At 46.0% G+C, this 13,820-nt stretch overlaps 1 protein-coding gene across 1 annotated transcript; it reads left to right on the forward strand.

Annotated features, from left to right (window-relative positions):
- Positions 1 to 1,108: 1,108 nt before the first annotated feature.
- On the forward strand, positions 1,109 to 2,245 carry KCNJ1 (potassium inwardly rectifying channel subfamily J member 1). The gene has a single exon (XM_055583406.1). The coding sequence runs from the start codon at positions 1,127 to 1,129 to the stop codon at positions 2,243 to 2,245; it is 1,119 nt and encodes a 372-aa protein (XP_055439381.1). The 5' UTR covers positions 1,109 to 1,126.
- Positions 2,246 to 13,820: the final 11,575 nt, after the last annotated feature.

Genomic DNA, 13,820 nt, shown 5'->3' on the forward strand with positions numbered 1-13,820 from the left:
TATAAACAAAGTAATAACTGAGACACAAGTGAAGTAGAGATTCCTCTGACCTGGAAGCAGAGAAACTCATGTTCTGGTTGTCATCCCACCACTGGTCAGGTTCCTGAATTTGTTGTTTTTAATTTTGATTGAATTATAGTTGACTTACAATGTTATGTTCATTTTTGCTAGGGTACCTGACTTTGGATATGTCACTGAAATTCTCTCAATTCCTTCATTAGATAAATGAGAGAACTGAATTGGATTATAATTTCTCTAGCTACAAGGTGATTTGGGTAATATGTTGTGAAACTTTTCCCCATGGTTATTTATTTCTATATATGAACCAAAAATGTAAATAGTGCATCAAGTTTCTGCTGTCACATATATTCTCGCTTAGCTTAAGGCTAAATTTATTAAAGAAAAAAGGAGAGTCAGTTTAAAGAATACTATCAAATAAATCAGAGTACAGGTCATAATTTGTTATCATAAACATTTTTAAATTTTTATTTTATTGAAGTAGTTGACTTACAATGTTGTGTTAATTTATATTTCACAGAAAAGTAATCCAGTTATACATACATAGATAGATAGATAAATAGATGGATTCTTTTTTATTTTCTATGCCATTATGGTTTATCCCAAGATACTGAATAGTTCTCTGTGCTATTCAGTAGGACCTTGCTGCTTATCCATCATATATATACTAGTTTGCACCTACTAACCCCAAACTCCCTCTCCATCTTTCCCCCACCTCCCATCCCCTTGGCAACCACAAGTCTGTTCTGTATGTCTGTGTTATAAGAAACATTTTTAAGGTTGGGCATGACTAAGGTCAGAAAACACGTGGATATATATTCTCTTAGGTTCCTCTAAATGTCTATCTCCCTGTAATTAGTTTTCCTCTTTATCTTCAAGCCATATGGTCTTATAGTAGAGAGTTTTTTTTTTTACTGGAAATAGCATTGTGGGATCCAGAATAAAGTTGTCAGCTTGCCCAAGTGATCAGTCACACAGATTGTACTGAATGGCCTTTTCATAGACAGCTATTCATGTGAGTCACTTAGCTCATTAGTGCAATACACATAATTTTCTTCCATTTTGTCTTTCTTTGATGTGTTTTCAGATCAGTGTGTTGACAGAAAGAATGTTCAAGCATCTTCGGAAATGGTTTGTCACTCGCTTTTTTGGGCGTTCTCGGCGGAGAGCGAGGCTGGTCTCCAAAGATGGAAGGTGCAACATTGAATTTGGCAACGTGGAGGCACAGTCGAGGCTGATATTCTTTGTGGACATATGGACGACCGTGCTGGACCTCAAATGGAGATACAAAATGACCATCTTCATCACAGCCTTCTTGGGCAGCTGGTTCTTCTTTGGCCTCCTCTGGTATGTGGTTGCCTACATCCACAAAGACCTCCCTGAGTTCCATCCCCCTGCCAACCACACCCCTTGCGTGGAACACATTAATGGTCTGACCTCAGCTTTTCTGTTTTCTCTGGAAACGCAAGTGACCATTGGCTATGGATTCCGGTGTGTGACGGAGCAGTGCGGCACTGCCATCTTTCTGCTCATCTTCCAGTCTATACTTGGTGTCATCATCAATTCTTTCATGTGTGGTGCTATTTTAGCCAAGATTTCCAGGCCCAAAAAACGCGCCAAGACCATTACTTTCAGCAAGAACGCAGTGATCAGCAAGCGGGGTGGGAAGCTTTGTCTCCTGATCCGAGTGGCTAATCTTCGGAAGAGCCTCCTCATCGGCAGTCACATATACGGAAAGCTTCTGAGGACCACCATCACTCCTGAAGGAGAGACCATCATTTTGGACCAGATCAATATCAACTTTGTGGTTGACGCAGGGAATGAAAATTTATTCTTCATTTCCCCACTGACGATTTACCATGTCATTGATCACACCAGCCCCTTCTTCCACATGGCAGCGGAAACCCTTCCCCAGCAGGACTTTGAACTAGTCGTGTTTTTAGATGGCACGGTGGAGGCAACCAGTGCCACCTGCCAGGTCCGGACATCCTACGTCCCAGAAGAGGTGCTCTGGGGTTACCGTTTTGCTCCCATAGTGTCCAAGACCAAGGAAGGGAAATACCGAGTGGACTTCCATAACTTTAGCAAGACTGTGGAAGTGGAGACGCCTCACTGTGCCATGTGCCTTTATAATGAGAAAGACGCTCGAGCCAAGATGAAAAGAGGCTACGACAACCCCAACTTCGTCTTGTCAGAAGTCAATGAAACAGACGACACCAAAATGTAACGCTGAGTTTTCCACACGAGTAGAGTGAAATCTTGAAGATACCTAGTTGACTAGAAACATTATGAAACAATCAACAATTTGGGGTATGACAGTAGGAGGAGAGCCTTTGAAGTCTCACTACACAAAGCCCCTGAACCCCCAAACCATGATCCTATAAGACACACAGCTCTACACGTTAATTGCATGAGAACGTGAGATGGATTTACAGGAAATTGAAATATGGGAGCCATGTGCTCAGTTGCTCAGTTGTGTCCAACTCTGTGCAGAGCCCTCCAGGCTTCTCTGTCTATGGGATCTCCCAAAAAAGAGTACTGGTGTGGGCTGCCATTCCCTTTTCCAGGATGGGAGCCATAGGTGCTCACATAAACTCTCTAATAGGATTATTTGAAATCATGCAGTGTTGATTGGCACAGACAAAAATGACTGAAAGCCTCATGGACAGGCCAAATGTGATCTTTTTAAGAGTCTCCCTAAAGCAGTTATGAGCTTTATTGAAGATCAGGGGGAAACTATATTCTTACTTTGATTCTACTGATAAGAAAGAAATCACTTTTATTTGAACATTGGCTCTTAAAGGAAAAGTTGCCTCCTGAGTTGGGGGAGATGAACCAATCAATGACAGTGAGAAAAGACAGATGCCCTGTGAACATTTGTGAAGCTCTGATCTTCTCCAGCTCTGGCTGTTGGAGCTTTTGTATTAGTCTGGGTCATGCTGCTTTCCCAGAGCAGGGAAGACCCAGTCCATGGACCCCACATCTCTAAGTATCCAATGAGGAGAGGAGCATGGGACACAGCCTGCTCCACGGCATCCCGACATCCTGCAGTGAAGCCAGGGCTTTGGCCCATGTACTTTTAGACAGAAGCTAAAGCACCACTCTGGGATCTCAATGGACTCTCTCCTGTGAGAAAGGATGCTTGGTTTGAAAATAGGTTTGATATTTCTTCCCATTTGTGTTCAATGGGAGAAGGCGCTGGCTTCAAATCTGTTAAAACAGTACTTGCTGATCTTCCAAGAAGGCAATGAGGAGTCTGACAGTGGAAAGGCAGTTTAGAACAGAAAACACTGCTAACGCTTCTGAGAAAAACATGTCTTATGTTTTTTGCCTGAGGGTTTGTAACTGAAATGCTGTTTCAAAAGGAGAAGCATGGAAGGGTGGGGAATGGGATGTGACTTCCCCATAAGAAAAGTGCTAGGTCTTCCTGCCTCTGAAAGCCAACACCACATCTTCCTCAAAGAGACCACTGTGATATCCTTAAATTATGCGTGTGTTAGTCGCTCAGTCTGTGTCCAACACTTTGCCACTCCATGGACTGGAGCCCGCCTGGCTCCTCTGTCCATAGAATTCTCCAGGCAAGAGGAGTATTTTATTTTGCTCTGAAGGAGGGGATTTAACTGTGAATGTCTTGTTCAGTTCCCCACCCCCCACGTTATTTTGAATGTATTCTGGAGAGGACGGTACCCAAAACTGCGTAGGAATCAAAATGTTTTCAGTGTGTTGATTAACATATTAAATCTCTGACGTTGTGACGTCCTTTCCCCAAGTGTCAGTCATTGTGCATTAGTGTGAAAGACCAACCAGTGACAGTCTTCTTGGGGAGGGTGGGCTTTCTCCCGGGAGGTGTGAGGGGTGACCTGTTGTCTTGACTCCAGCGTCCCCAGGACATGACCTCGGGTGCAGACGTGCCCCCTTCCCTAGTGGCCCCTCAAAACTCTCCGTGTGAGTCTTGGCACAAAGTTGCAGGTACTGATGGCATTGTTTTCCCAGGCCTGGGGTGGAGTTTGTTCAGATGCACACACAGTCTCTGGTCCTTCTGATGAAGACAAGTGAGGAGTCTGCTAGGGTCAGAGTGGTGCACTTTGTCTGTGGCCATAATGGTGGACCCAACTGGTCCATCACTCCGTGACTGTAAGTGTGTGGCGTTGCCATTTAATCTGCTGACAGAGCAAAAGGAAATCAGGTGTAACAAGCTTGAGGAAGCTAGAATTCTCTGCTGACCCATTGCTATGAAGGTTTATGACTCCAGTGTTTCTATAGATTGGAGGGTCTGTTCTGCTCCTTAGCAGATGCTAGGGGATGCTGGCAGTGAATAGGTGATCAATAGGTCACCGTAGGCGATCCATTCCTCTTGATAGTTAGAAGAGCAGAACAACCAGAACCTTTGCGAATGACCTTTCTTTCCAGGTTATTTGATGGAAGACTGTCTGCTTCCAAGGACTCCTTCCTTAGGATTAAGGCATTCTACCACTTGAAGTCTACTTTTTAATGCAAATTCCCATTGAAACTTTTGTTGTGGTCGTTATTGTTTAGTTGTTAAGTTGTGGCTGACTCTTACAACCCCATGGACTGTAGCCCACCAGGCTCCTCTGTCCATGGGATTCTCCAGGCACAAATACTGGAGTGAGAGGCCATTTTCTACTCCAGGGGATCTTCCCAACCTAGGGATCGAACCCACAGCTCCTTCCACATTTCTTGCATTGCAGCTGGATTCTTTACTGCTGAGCCACCCTTGTAATCACATTGACTCTTTAGCAACTACTTACATGCAGATGAAACAAGCCCCTGAAGGCACTAAGGGGTGGCTGGAACCCCAAGCCAGCCTAAGAATTGTGGACATACGGAGAGAGAGAGTTATGACAGGCACAGGAGCCCAGTGAGTAAATAAAATGAATAGGAGACAGAATGATCCAGAGGGCCATCTTGCCCATAGTTTAATGCCAGTGTTAAAGGCATTAAACATTTATTCCAAGGTGGTAGCAGGGTTCCCAGCAAGGCCTGAACATACAGGGACTGCTATTGCTACCGGTGTGCTCTATGGTTCTATTTACTGATTTATCCATTTTAAAAGGTGTTCAACATTTCTTAGTCCTTTCGAGAAAAACTGAACCGCATGGTGCATCACCATATTCAAAGTGTTTTATGGGCCGGGTGGGTGGGGACTGATTCCCCCTGAATGGCCTGCTTAGCTCTGCCGCCCTGTGGTTTTGACTTGCAGAGTCTGATCCTGGTTTAACCTTCCAGGTCTTAGGGTGGTTCAAGCTCCAATATTTAGAGTTAAGACACGGGGGACTGTCTAAAATTGTATTCTTCAAGAGAGAAAAGGTGGAAGGAGAAGTTCCTCTCCAAGTTGCCAAATTTAAAGAGCAAGAGGCTTGGCCTGTTTCCATGGACAGCAGAGAACTTCCCTGGTGGATCACGGGGACAGCTGAGGAGGTGTCTTCCTTGGAGATTTTACATGAAACAGGAGATGGGTCCTCAACAGGGTGACTGTCACTAGCGCGGGGTCCCGTCCCCTGTGCTCAGATGATCAGAATGCAAATAAGGCCTTGGCCCCGCCCCCGGGCCGTTGTCCTCCCCATTCCAGGAAGTGCATGTCAATCAAAGCTTGACAGGGGAGATAGAGCTTTTTATTTTGGAAGCCAGAAGTTTGAGAACAATGACTGGAATTTCCTCTTTCTGTCCAGCAAGGGCTGTTTGTCACTGGGGAGATAAAAGTCCAGGGGTAGGGAATAAAGGTTATCGGAATTTGCGCTGCACAGAGCCGCGTGGGGGGCGCCACACGAGGAGGGGTTACGGAGGAAATCTATTTCAATGCCTGTCATTAAGTTTCCATTAAAAGAACATTCAGTTAGGAATTCAAAAATAATTTAATCTCCCCAGCCAGATGCACCCAGCTGGACTCCTTGGAGCTGAGCCCTGCAGAGAGGGAGACTTGCAAGGGGGCTGAGGTTGGGGGGGCGCGAGGCGCGGTGAGGGCGGGTGCGGGTCCTTCCACAACTCCATTCCAAGCAACTTCCACAGCCCTGGGTGTTGTTGAGGCCAGAGCGTCTTTCAGGCGAGAGAGGAACCCCAAATATGTCTTGTGCTATAGTAGGAGAAGCTTAGTACAGGAGCTACTTCCTGAGTTCTTACTATGTCTGGGGTTCCGTTTAAAGCAGTTTGTACACACTATCTGGTCTTCGCTGGTGGCTCCGATGGAAAAGAGTCTGCCTGCAATGCAGGAGCCCCAGGTTCGATCCTGAGTTGGGAATATCCCCTGGAGAAGGAAATGGCTACCCACTCCAGTATTCTTGCCTGGGAAATTCCATGGACAGAGGAGCCTGGCAGGCTACAGTCCATGAGGTCTCAAAGAGTCAGACATGACTGAGCGACTAACACTTACTTACACACTATCTAACTTAAGTTTCCCGATGATCCAGTGAGGTACTATTATTCCCCCTATTTTCCACAAGAGGCAGCTCAGGTAAGGAACTTGTCCAGAGTCACTAGCTAGTCAATGGCAGAGCTGAGACCCAAACCCACATCTGTCTTGAAAGCCCATGGGTTTAAAATCACTCAAGTCTACATCCTCTAACGTGGGTCACCCTCTGGGAGGACTCGCCAGGGCTGCCAGACATCTACCTGGATCCAGTGGATAGTCAGCACCCGTTTCTGGTTCTGTCTCATGCTTTGGGAGAAATCCCACATTGCTTGGCACTGGATTGAGCCCCTGGCCAGTGCTTGACAAGCATCTCTGGACTTGGGTGTTCTAGGAATAGCAGTATCTCTTAGGTCTACATATACCCCAAGTATCTGTACTAACTACATATATGTTGGTTTATTTCAGTCTGTCAGTAATCCATCATTTGAGGTAGAAACAGATATTTTCATTTTGATTGATGGGGAAATGGAGCTTTGGATACCCCTGGAAGGCAGTGTTTATATTCCATATTCACCTCTGTGTACCTATAGCAGCAACACATTGCCTCACGTGGTCAGTAAGGGGGTTTTGAATCAGTAAATGAATGAATGAATGATTTGCTCAAGACAACATGGGTAACGGTGGCTTTCATCCTACATCTGTCCAAAGAATTTTTGACCAAGCTACATTATTCATTTGCAGAGGGTCCTTGATAAATGACTTAGCTTCATTGAATCTCAGTTTCCTTATTAGTAAAAGTGAGCTTTGAAATAGGGTAAGGGGGAGGATTAGATGAAATAATAGATGGAAAAATTTTCTTTGTAAGAAGTAAATGACTACTGATGTGTATAGTCAGGTAGGAGCGTGGGTTTGAAGCTGGGAGCCCTGGTACCCGGGGTAGTCCCCTGGCCGCCTGATGCTTCATGGGCAAAGGATGCAGAGAGCTGAGTGGGGCTGTGACAAAGACCAGCGGCCTCCTGAACATGGCACAGGCTATGAGTTGGGGGAATTTGGTACCCTGGACTTCATTTCAACCCAACAGATGTTTGTTGAGGACCACTTGTGAGTCAGGCACTGGGGATGAGAGTGAGGATGTAAGGATGGTTTCTGTCACGGGGATAAAGGATCCTGAGGGGCTTAAACCAGCCTGGGGACCAGAGCTAAATGGGAGAAGTGCTGAGTGTGGAGAAAGTTTATTTTTTTGTCTTATGAAACATGCTTATGTTTCCCAAAAATGGTGTTGACGTTACTGCTAACAATAAGACTATTGATTATGGAACGTATAATTATTGGGAATTATAAAAAAATTCTTTACAATATATCCTACTGGGGATGTACAGTCAGCAAAGTGCTTGTAAACTCACTCGTGGGAGTTCTTTTCTCTGCGTGACCATGCAACAATCTGACACAGAGTTAGGTCCTTTTGTTCAAGTTTATTTCTATTTATTATTGTTGTTATTTAACATTTTTTGGCTGCATGGTGTGTAGGATCTTAGCCCCCCAAGCAGGGGCGGAACTTTCATCCCCTACATTGGAAGTGCAGAGTCTCACGCACTGGACTTCCAGGGAAGTCCCTGCCTAAGCTTATTTCTGGAGATGAGAGCTTACGCATTGTTTTCCTCGATGGCTTTAACTGTTTTCTTTGATTAATCATGCAAAGACCGGTTCTATGGTTCCAAAATCATGGAACAGGATTTAGAACACTCACTTCTATTCCTGTGGCCTCTCTTTTCCTTGCCTCATATCAAGCTAACCATTCCTTTTTTTTTTTATTATGCTGCTGTTTCTTTTTGAAAAATATAAGCGGTACACACATATCTATATCCCACTCCCATTCTTAAACAGAAAGGTAGCATTCTAAAAACACTGTTTACTTAATAATTCATCCTGCAGATTATTGTGTAAGGGCCATTGCTGATAGATAACACCAGCTCCTGTGGGCTCTCCCACCACCGCTCCCCTTCCCCCCACCCCCCTCCCCTCACTCCCCCCTCCTCCCCACCCTCCCCACCACTTGCCTTCACTGCTCTGCTGGGATCTTGCTCCAGAGGCCCCCTACTCTGCTGTTATGTGCCAGAGAGATTCTGGCTGTGCCTGTTTTGCATTCTTCTTCCATTGCAGAGTGCCTCCAGCTGCCTGGAAATGAGCTGGTCTCTTGGAACCAGGGTTCTCAGTGGAAGCCGATCTGCTTGGATGAGCAGCCCTTTAAGAATCAAAACTCCCACAATCTTTGGTTGGTGAAAAAGTCAGAACTGGTGTCCTCGAGAGAAAGAGCCTTGCTCCCATAGTACCTAATCTGGGGTCTCTGCTAGGACAAGGGGGGATTGTTTCCAGGGCTTCTGGGTCATCACCTTTTGATGAGGATCCAGGGACCCTGTAGGGGATAGAAGTTATGGAACCCATCACTGTATGTGAAATTTTGTTCATAGGTACTGAGTTCAATGAATGAAATAAATAAGATGCTACAGTGGAAGTATAAAGAACATGCCAAGGGAGACAGAGAAAGGGGAAGGCTTCCCAGAGGAGATGGCAGCTGACCTGAGCTTACTGGATGGGTAAGACTTAAAATAGGGAAAGGACGGGACAGAGAGCTGGGCACCAGCTGGGCACGTGTTCCAGACTAACAGAGCAGGATGCATGGTTGTCTGGGGCCCCTGGGAAGTGACATACTACTTCCATGGCCACAGCACAGGCACAGGAGGGCAGCATGACTCTATGGTCAAAGAAGGCTCGTCGTGTGACCTAAGTGTGCACCCTGGTTCTGCCAGTCCACCACTGGAGTCCTTGAAGGACAGTGACCTGATTGCATGGGTGTTTTAGGAATCTGTCTCTGGTGTTGATGTGCTGGGTAGAGTGGAGAAATTAGAGGCATAAATTAGCTTCTAGGGACTGGGAAGGGAAGTGTTAGCATTCGTTTTCCAGGAGGGGAAAACCTGCTCAGAGACCACACACCTAGGTCACTAGCCATGCAGGGGGAAGCAAGGGCAAGGGCCCTGGGCTTCTGCTTTCGAGTCATTTCAGGGCTCTTTCCTGGAGTCACCCATATACCTCATGCCTGGGGGGTCACCATTCTTGAAGGAAAACTCACCAGGAAGGTGGAAGCCAAGGTCAGGGGACTACTCACCAGGACCAGAGGGAGTGAGTCTGAGGACTGGAGAGGCACATCCTTTAACTGCTTTCCTGGGGACAAGGAAGCCACATGCATCTACTTGGCACTGAGCAGCCAAGGAGCCTGAGAAGGTGAGTGGCTTGTCCACTTCACAGGGTGATGTGGAAAGTAAGTGGTCCACTGATGAGTGGGTTCTGCACCACCAGCCCATCTGGTTCTGGCTGCACTCTGAGTGGCAGTGAGAGGCCGCCATGATCCCAAGGGTTCTGTCACTTGCCCATGTTGGTAGTGGCGACCACACCCCACCTGAGCCTGGGGCCACCTCTGAAGGACATGCCTCGCTGATAGCATGGAAGAAAAGACAGAGGTGATGAAGAGGAGAGGTGAAGGCGGCAAGGCCGGTGTGAAGTTCAGAGGGTTGGAAGACAGACATGCTTGGTCAAACACAGCTTTCCCCATTGGCTGTGTTGTCTATAACTAGTTCTTTGTTGTTGCTGAGTCACTCAGCAGTGTCCGACTCTCTGTGACCTCATGGACTATAGCCCCCAGGCTCCTCTGTCATTGGGATTTCCCAGGCAAAAACCTGGAGTGGGTTGCCATTTTCTCCTCCAGGAGATCTTCTTGACCCAGGGATCAAACTCAGATCTCTTGCATTACAGGCAGATTCTGTACCACTGAGTCACCATGGAAGACCCAAACTAGATCTTAACCTTTCTGAACCACTTAAAAGTTTTTTTTTAATTAATTTATACTGGAGTAGAGTTGATTTACATGATCCCCCATCTTAGAGGGTCCCTGTAAGGACAACTATATGAACTAATACATAATGAAATAGTATATAAAGTGTCCATCAAAGAGCCTGATACAGGCTCCCAGGAGATGGTAGCTTGAGTGATGCTGCAGCCGAGGTGATGATTCTGATGATGAAGGTAAGGTGTGCCTGGCCCTGTGATTGGTCCCGCACTGTGCCTTACTCCTTTACCATGAGCATCACCACTGCCCTTTGCTTTCTTGGTCTTAACCCGAGACTAAAGAGCTCCCCTTCCTCCCATCGCTGCTTCTGCTTCTACTGCAGACACACTAAATCCTAGAAGCTTAGTGGTGAAAAGACCCTATGAAAACTCTGCTCAACCCAGTCATACGTGGAGAGACTGAGGGTCACGGGAGACGGTGTGTCCAGTGTGTCTTGATGGACCTCAGAAAGCGTAGGTTTCTGACTCCACCTGTGTTTCAGACACTCTACCAGGTGGCCAGGGGAGTGGAAACAGGTGTTATTACAGACCTACCTGGAGAGGAAGGCTATAGGGAGGGGAGCATACACAGGAGGTCAGTGGGTCTGTTATAAGCAAGCCTGTACCTTCCAGTAAGTGCAGCGTGCTTCTGGCCAGCAGGTGGCGCCATCCACTTCCAGATCACAAAAGTGAAAGTGAAGTCGGCCTCCAACAGTTAGCCGGTGGAGGGAGGGCTTTGGCGGACTCAGAAAGCTCTTTAATAACCATTTTGTTGTTTAAACATTGAATAGAGAGACATAAAATATCTGGGTCATCTAATCATTATTGGGCTGTTAAAACGACTGTGAAAGCCTTTGAAAAAATAAATGTGATAAAAGTAGAAGTTTATAACTCTAGGGAGGTTATGGTGGCAGAAAAGAAAGTCATCATTTATGAAGAGTCTCCTAGAGTCCAGTTGCTTTCCATTTTCTCTACAATAAATCTGTAATAATATTATTATCTCCGTCTTAAAGATAAGAAGACTGAGGGTCAAAGAGATCAAGATATTTGCCCAAGGTCCATAAGTGGCTAGTGAGGGCTGCTGTTGCTACTGCTGCTAAGTCGCTTCAGTCGTGTCCGACTCTGTGCGACCCCAGAGATGGCAGCCCACCAGGCTTCCCCGTCCCTGGGATTCTCCAGGCAAGAACACTGGAGTGGGTTGCCATTTCCTTCTCCAATGCAGGAAAGTGAAAAGTGAAAGTGAAGTCACTCAGTCGTTCCCGACTCTTAGTGACCCCGTGGACTGCAGCCTACCAGGCTCCTCTGTCCATGGATTTTCCAGGCAAGGGTACTGGAGTGGGGTGCCATTGCCTTCTCCTGGCTAGTGAGGGCAGAGCTTGGTATATATAAACACCTATGTCTATTTACTCATTTAATCCTCTTAGCAACACTGGGAGGTAGGAACAATCCAGCCATGCAAGCACAGGTCAAGTTGTGTCAAAATTCATGGCTTTCCTGTCTCCAGGATCCAATCCTGACCCTTCTGGTTGCTTTCCCATGAATTTGGCAAGTCACTCACCCTCTCCAGCCACACAAGGCTATGGAGATCAATGGGTATCTTCAGTGTTCATTATAAAGCATGAGTCTATTTTACGGGATCATTTTCCTGCAGGCATCTAATGGCTCAACTGACATAAAAACGCATACACAGACATTTGTCACAGAATTATTTGTAGTGATGAAAGGCCTCAACGTTCCACAACAGGGAGATGCTGTGTGGACCAGAATATGGTGAGATGCTAGCTGCTTTCAACAAACATCTGGGCACACAGCAGAACCCTGGGAACAGCTGGAAACAAAACACACTTGGAGCACTGTGCAGCTCAGAGTCCAGAGGCAGCAGACAGGAGACACAGTTGTCCAAGGGGAGACCAGACACAGGGGGTCCTAACCTTGTTGGGGGCACCAAAGAGAGCTGCCCGAGGAGCAGACACCAAGGTGGAGCCTGTGTGGTAAGGAAAAGGTAGTCAGGTGATGGGGGGGTGGGTGAGGAAGGATCATGGTGAGGGAGGGGATGCTCCAGGGATGCATCCAGAGTTCCAGATGTGACACCACACTTGTTACGAACCACATTTAACAAACGTAATCATTTTACACAATCTCTGAAAAATGTCCCATGAAAGAAGTTTTCATCAAAAATGATAAAATTAAATTTTATAAAAATTGATTCATTAAATTTAAAAAATTAGACTTGAAATACTTTTTAAAAAACATACAATTTGGTTGCATATAGAGAGAGACATATACATATATATACACACACACATACATATGGGACTTATATGTAAATACGTGTTGCATGTTGCATATATATACGTTGGAGCTTCCCAAGTGGTGCTAACAGTAAAGATTCCACCTACCAATGCACAGACGTAAGAAATGGGAATTCAGTCCCTGGGTTGGGAAGATCGCCTGAAGGAGGGAATGGCTACCCACTCCAGTATTCTTACCTGGCAGGCCACAGTCCCTGGGGTCACAAAGAGACAGACATGACTGAAGTGACTTAGCACTGAGCACATACACATATGTGTACACACACATGAAGGTAGACTCAGAAATACCCACAGATTCTTCATTCACTCATTCGTTCACCAAATGTGCTCGGAAGGCCCGAAGTTCTGAGACTTTGAGGGTCGGGGGTGGGGTGGGATGCACAGCGAGGAAGATGATCACCGTCCTCACCTTTAGGGACTTACTTTCCAATGGAGGTAAGTGGAAAATGAACACTACATGCATTCCTTTAGGAAGATTCTGCATAATGATACAGGTCGCAGAGCACATTCAAGAGAGTCAGGATAGAGAATGACTGGATGGGAAGAAAGGGCTTTAATAAAGTGGGGACAAAGGCCTCTCCCAGAAGCCAATGCTGAGAAATGGCCAAAGGGAAGGAGCCAGTTAGGCAGAGATATGGGAGGAGAATAGTCAAGGCCAGTGGTCCTCAACCTGGGGCACTTGGCAGCATATGGGGAGCTTCAAAAAATACTAATGCTTGCCACTCCCAACCCCCAGATTCTGACTTAATGCCTTAAGGGTGCAGCTTGGGCATTAGGGTTTTTCACTTTCACAGTGATTTTTCTAAGCTTTCCTGGTGACGCTAATACCAGGAAAGGCTGAGGACCACTATCCAGGTGGCAGCAAGTGTATCTGACCATCTTTAGAAGGTAGCATAATGGTCATTTTTACTGTCATTTTTTAATATCCTGTACTCTACAGATTTTCTATTATAGCCATGCATTTCTCTCATAATAATTTGAAACAAAAGATAACTCAGACAATAAACAAATGAATATAACAAAAAAAGAAGCAGACTCACAGAGATAGAGAAGAAACTAGTGGTTACCAGTGGAGAGAGGGAGAGGGGAGGGGCAAGATAGGGGTGGGAGACTGAGACCCACAAGCTATTATGGGTAAAATAAATACAGGGATATATGGTGGAGCACAGGGAATATAGCCAATATTTTATAAACATTCCAGTACTCTTGCCCCCCAAATCCCATGGACACAGGAGCTTGGAGGG

Source organism: Bubalus kerabau, chromosome 5 (genome assembly GCF_029407905.1).
Source record: "Bubalus kerabau isolate K-KA32 ecotype Philippines breed swamp buffalo chromosome 5, PCC_UOA_SB_1v2, whole genome shotgun sequence".
In the NCBI taxonomy this organism is placed as follows: domain Eukaryota; kingdom Metazoa; phylum Chordata; class Mammalia; order Artiodactyla; family Bovidae; genus Bubalus; species Bubalus kerabau.

What these genes read in the sequence shown, in the direction of transcription:
- KCNJ1 (XM_055583406.1), top strand. Translation starts at nt 1,127, where the DNA reads ATGTTCAAGCATCTTCGGAAATGGTTTGTCACTCGCTTTTTTGGGCGT.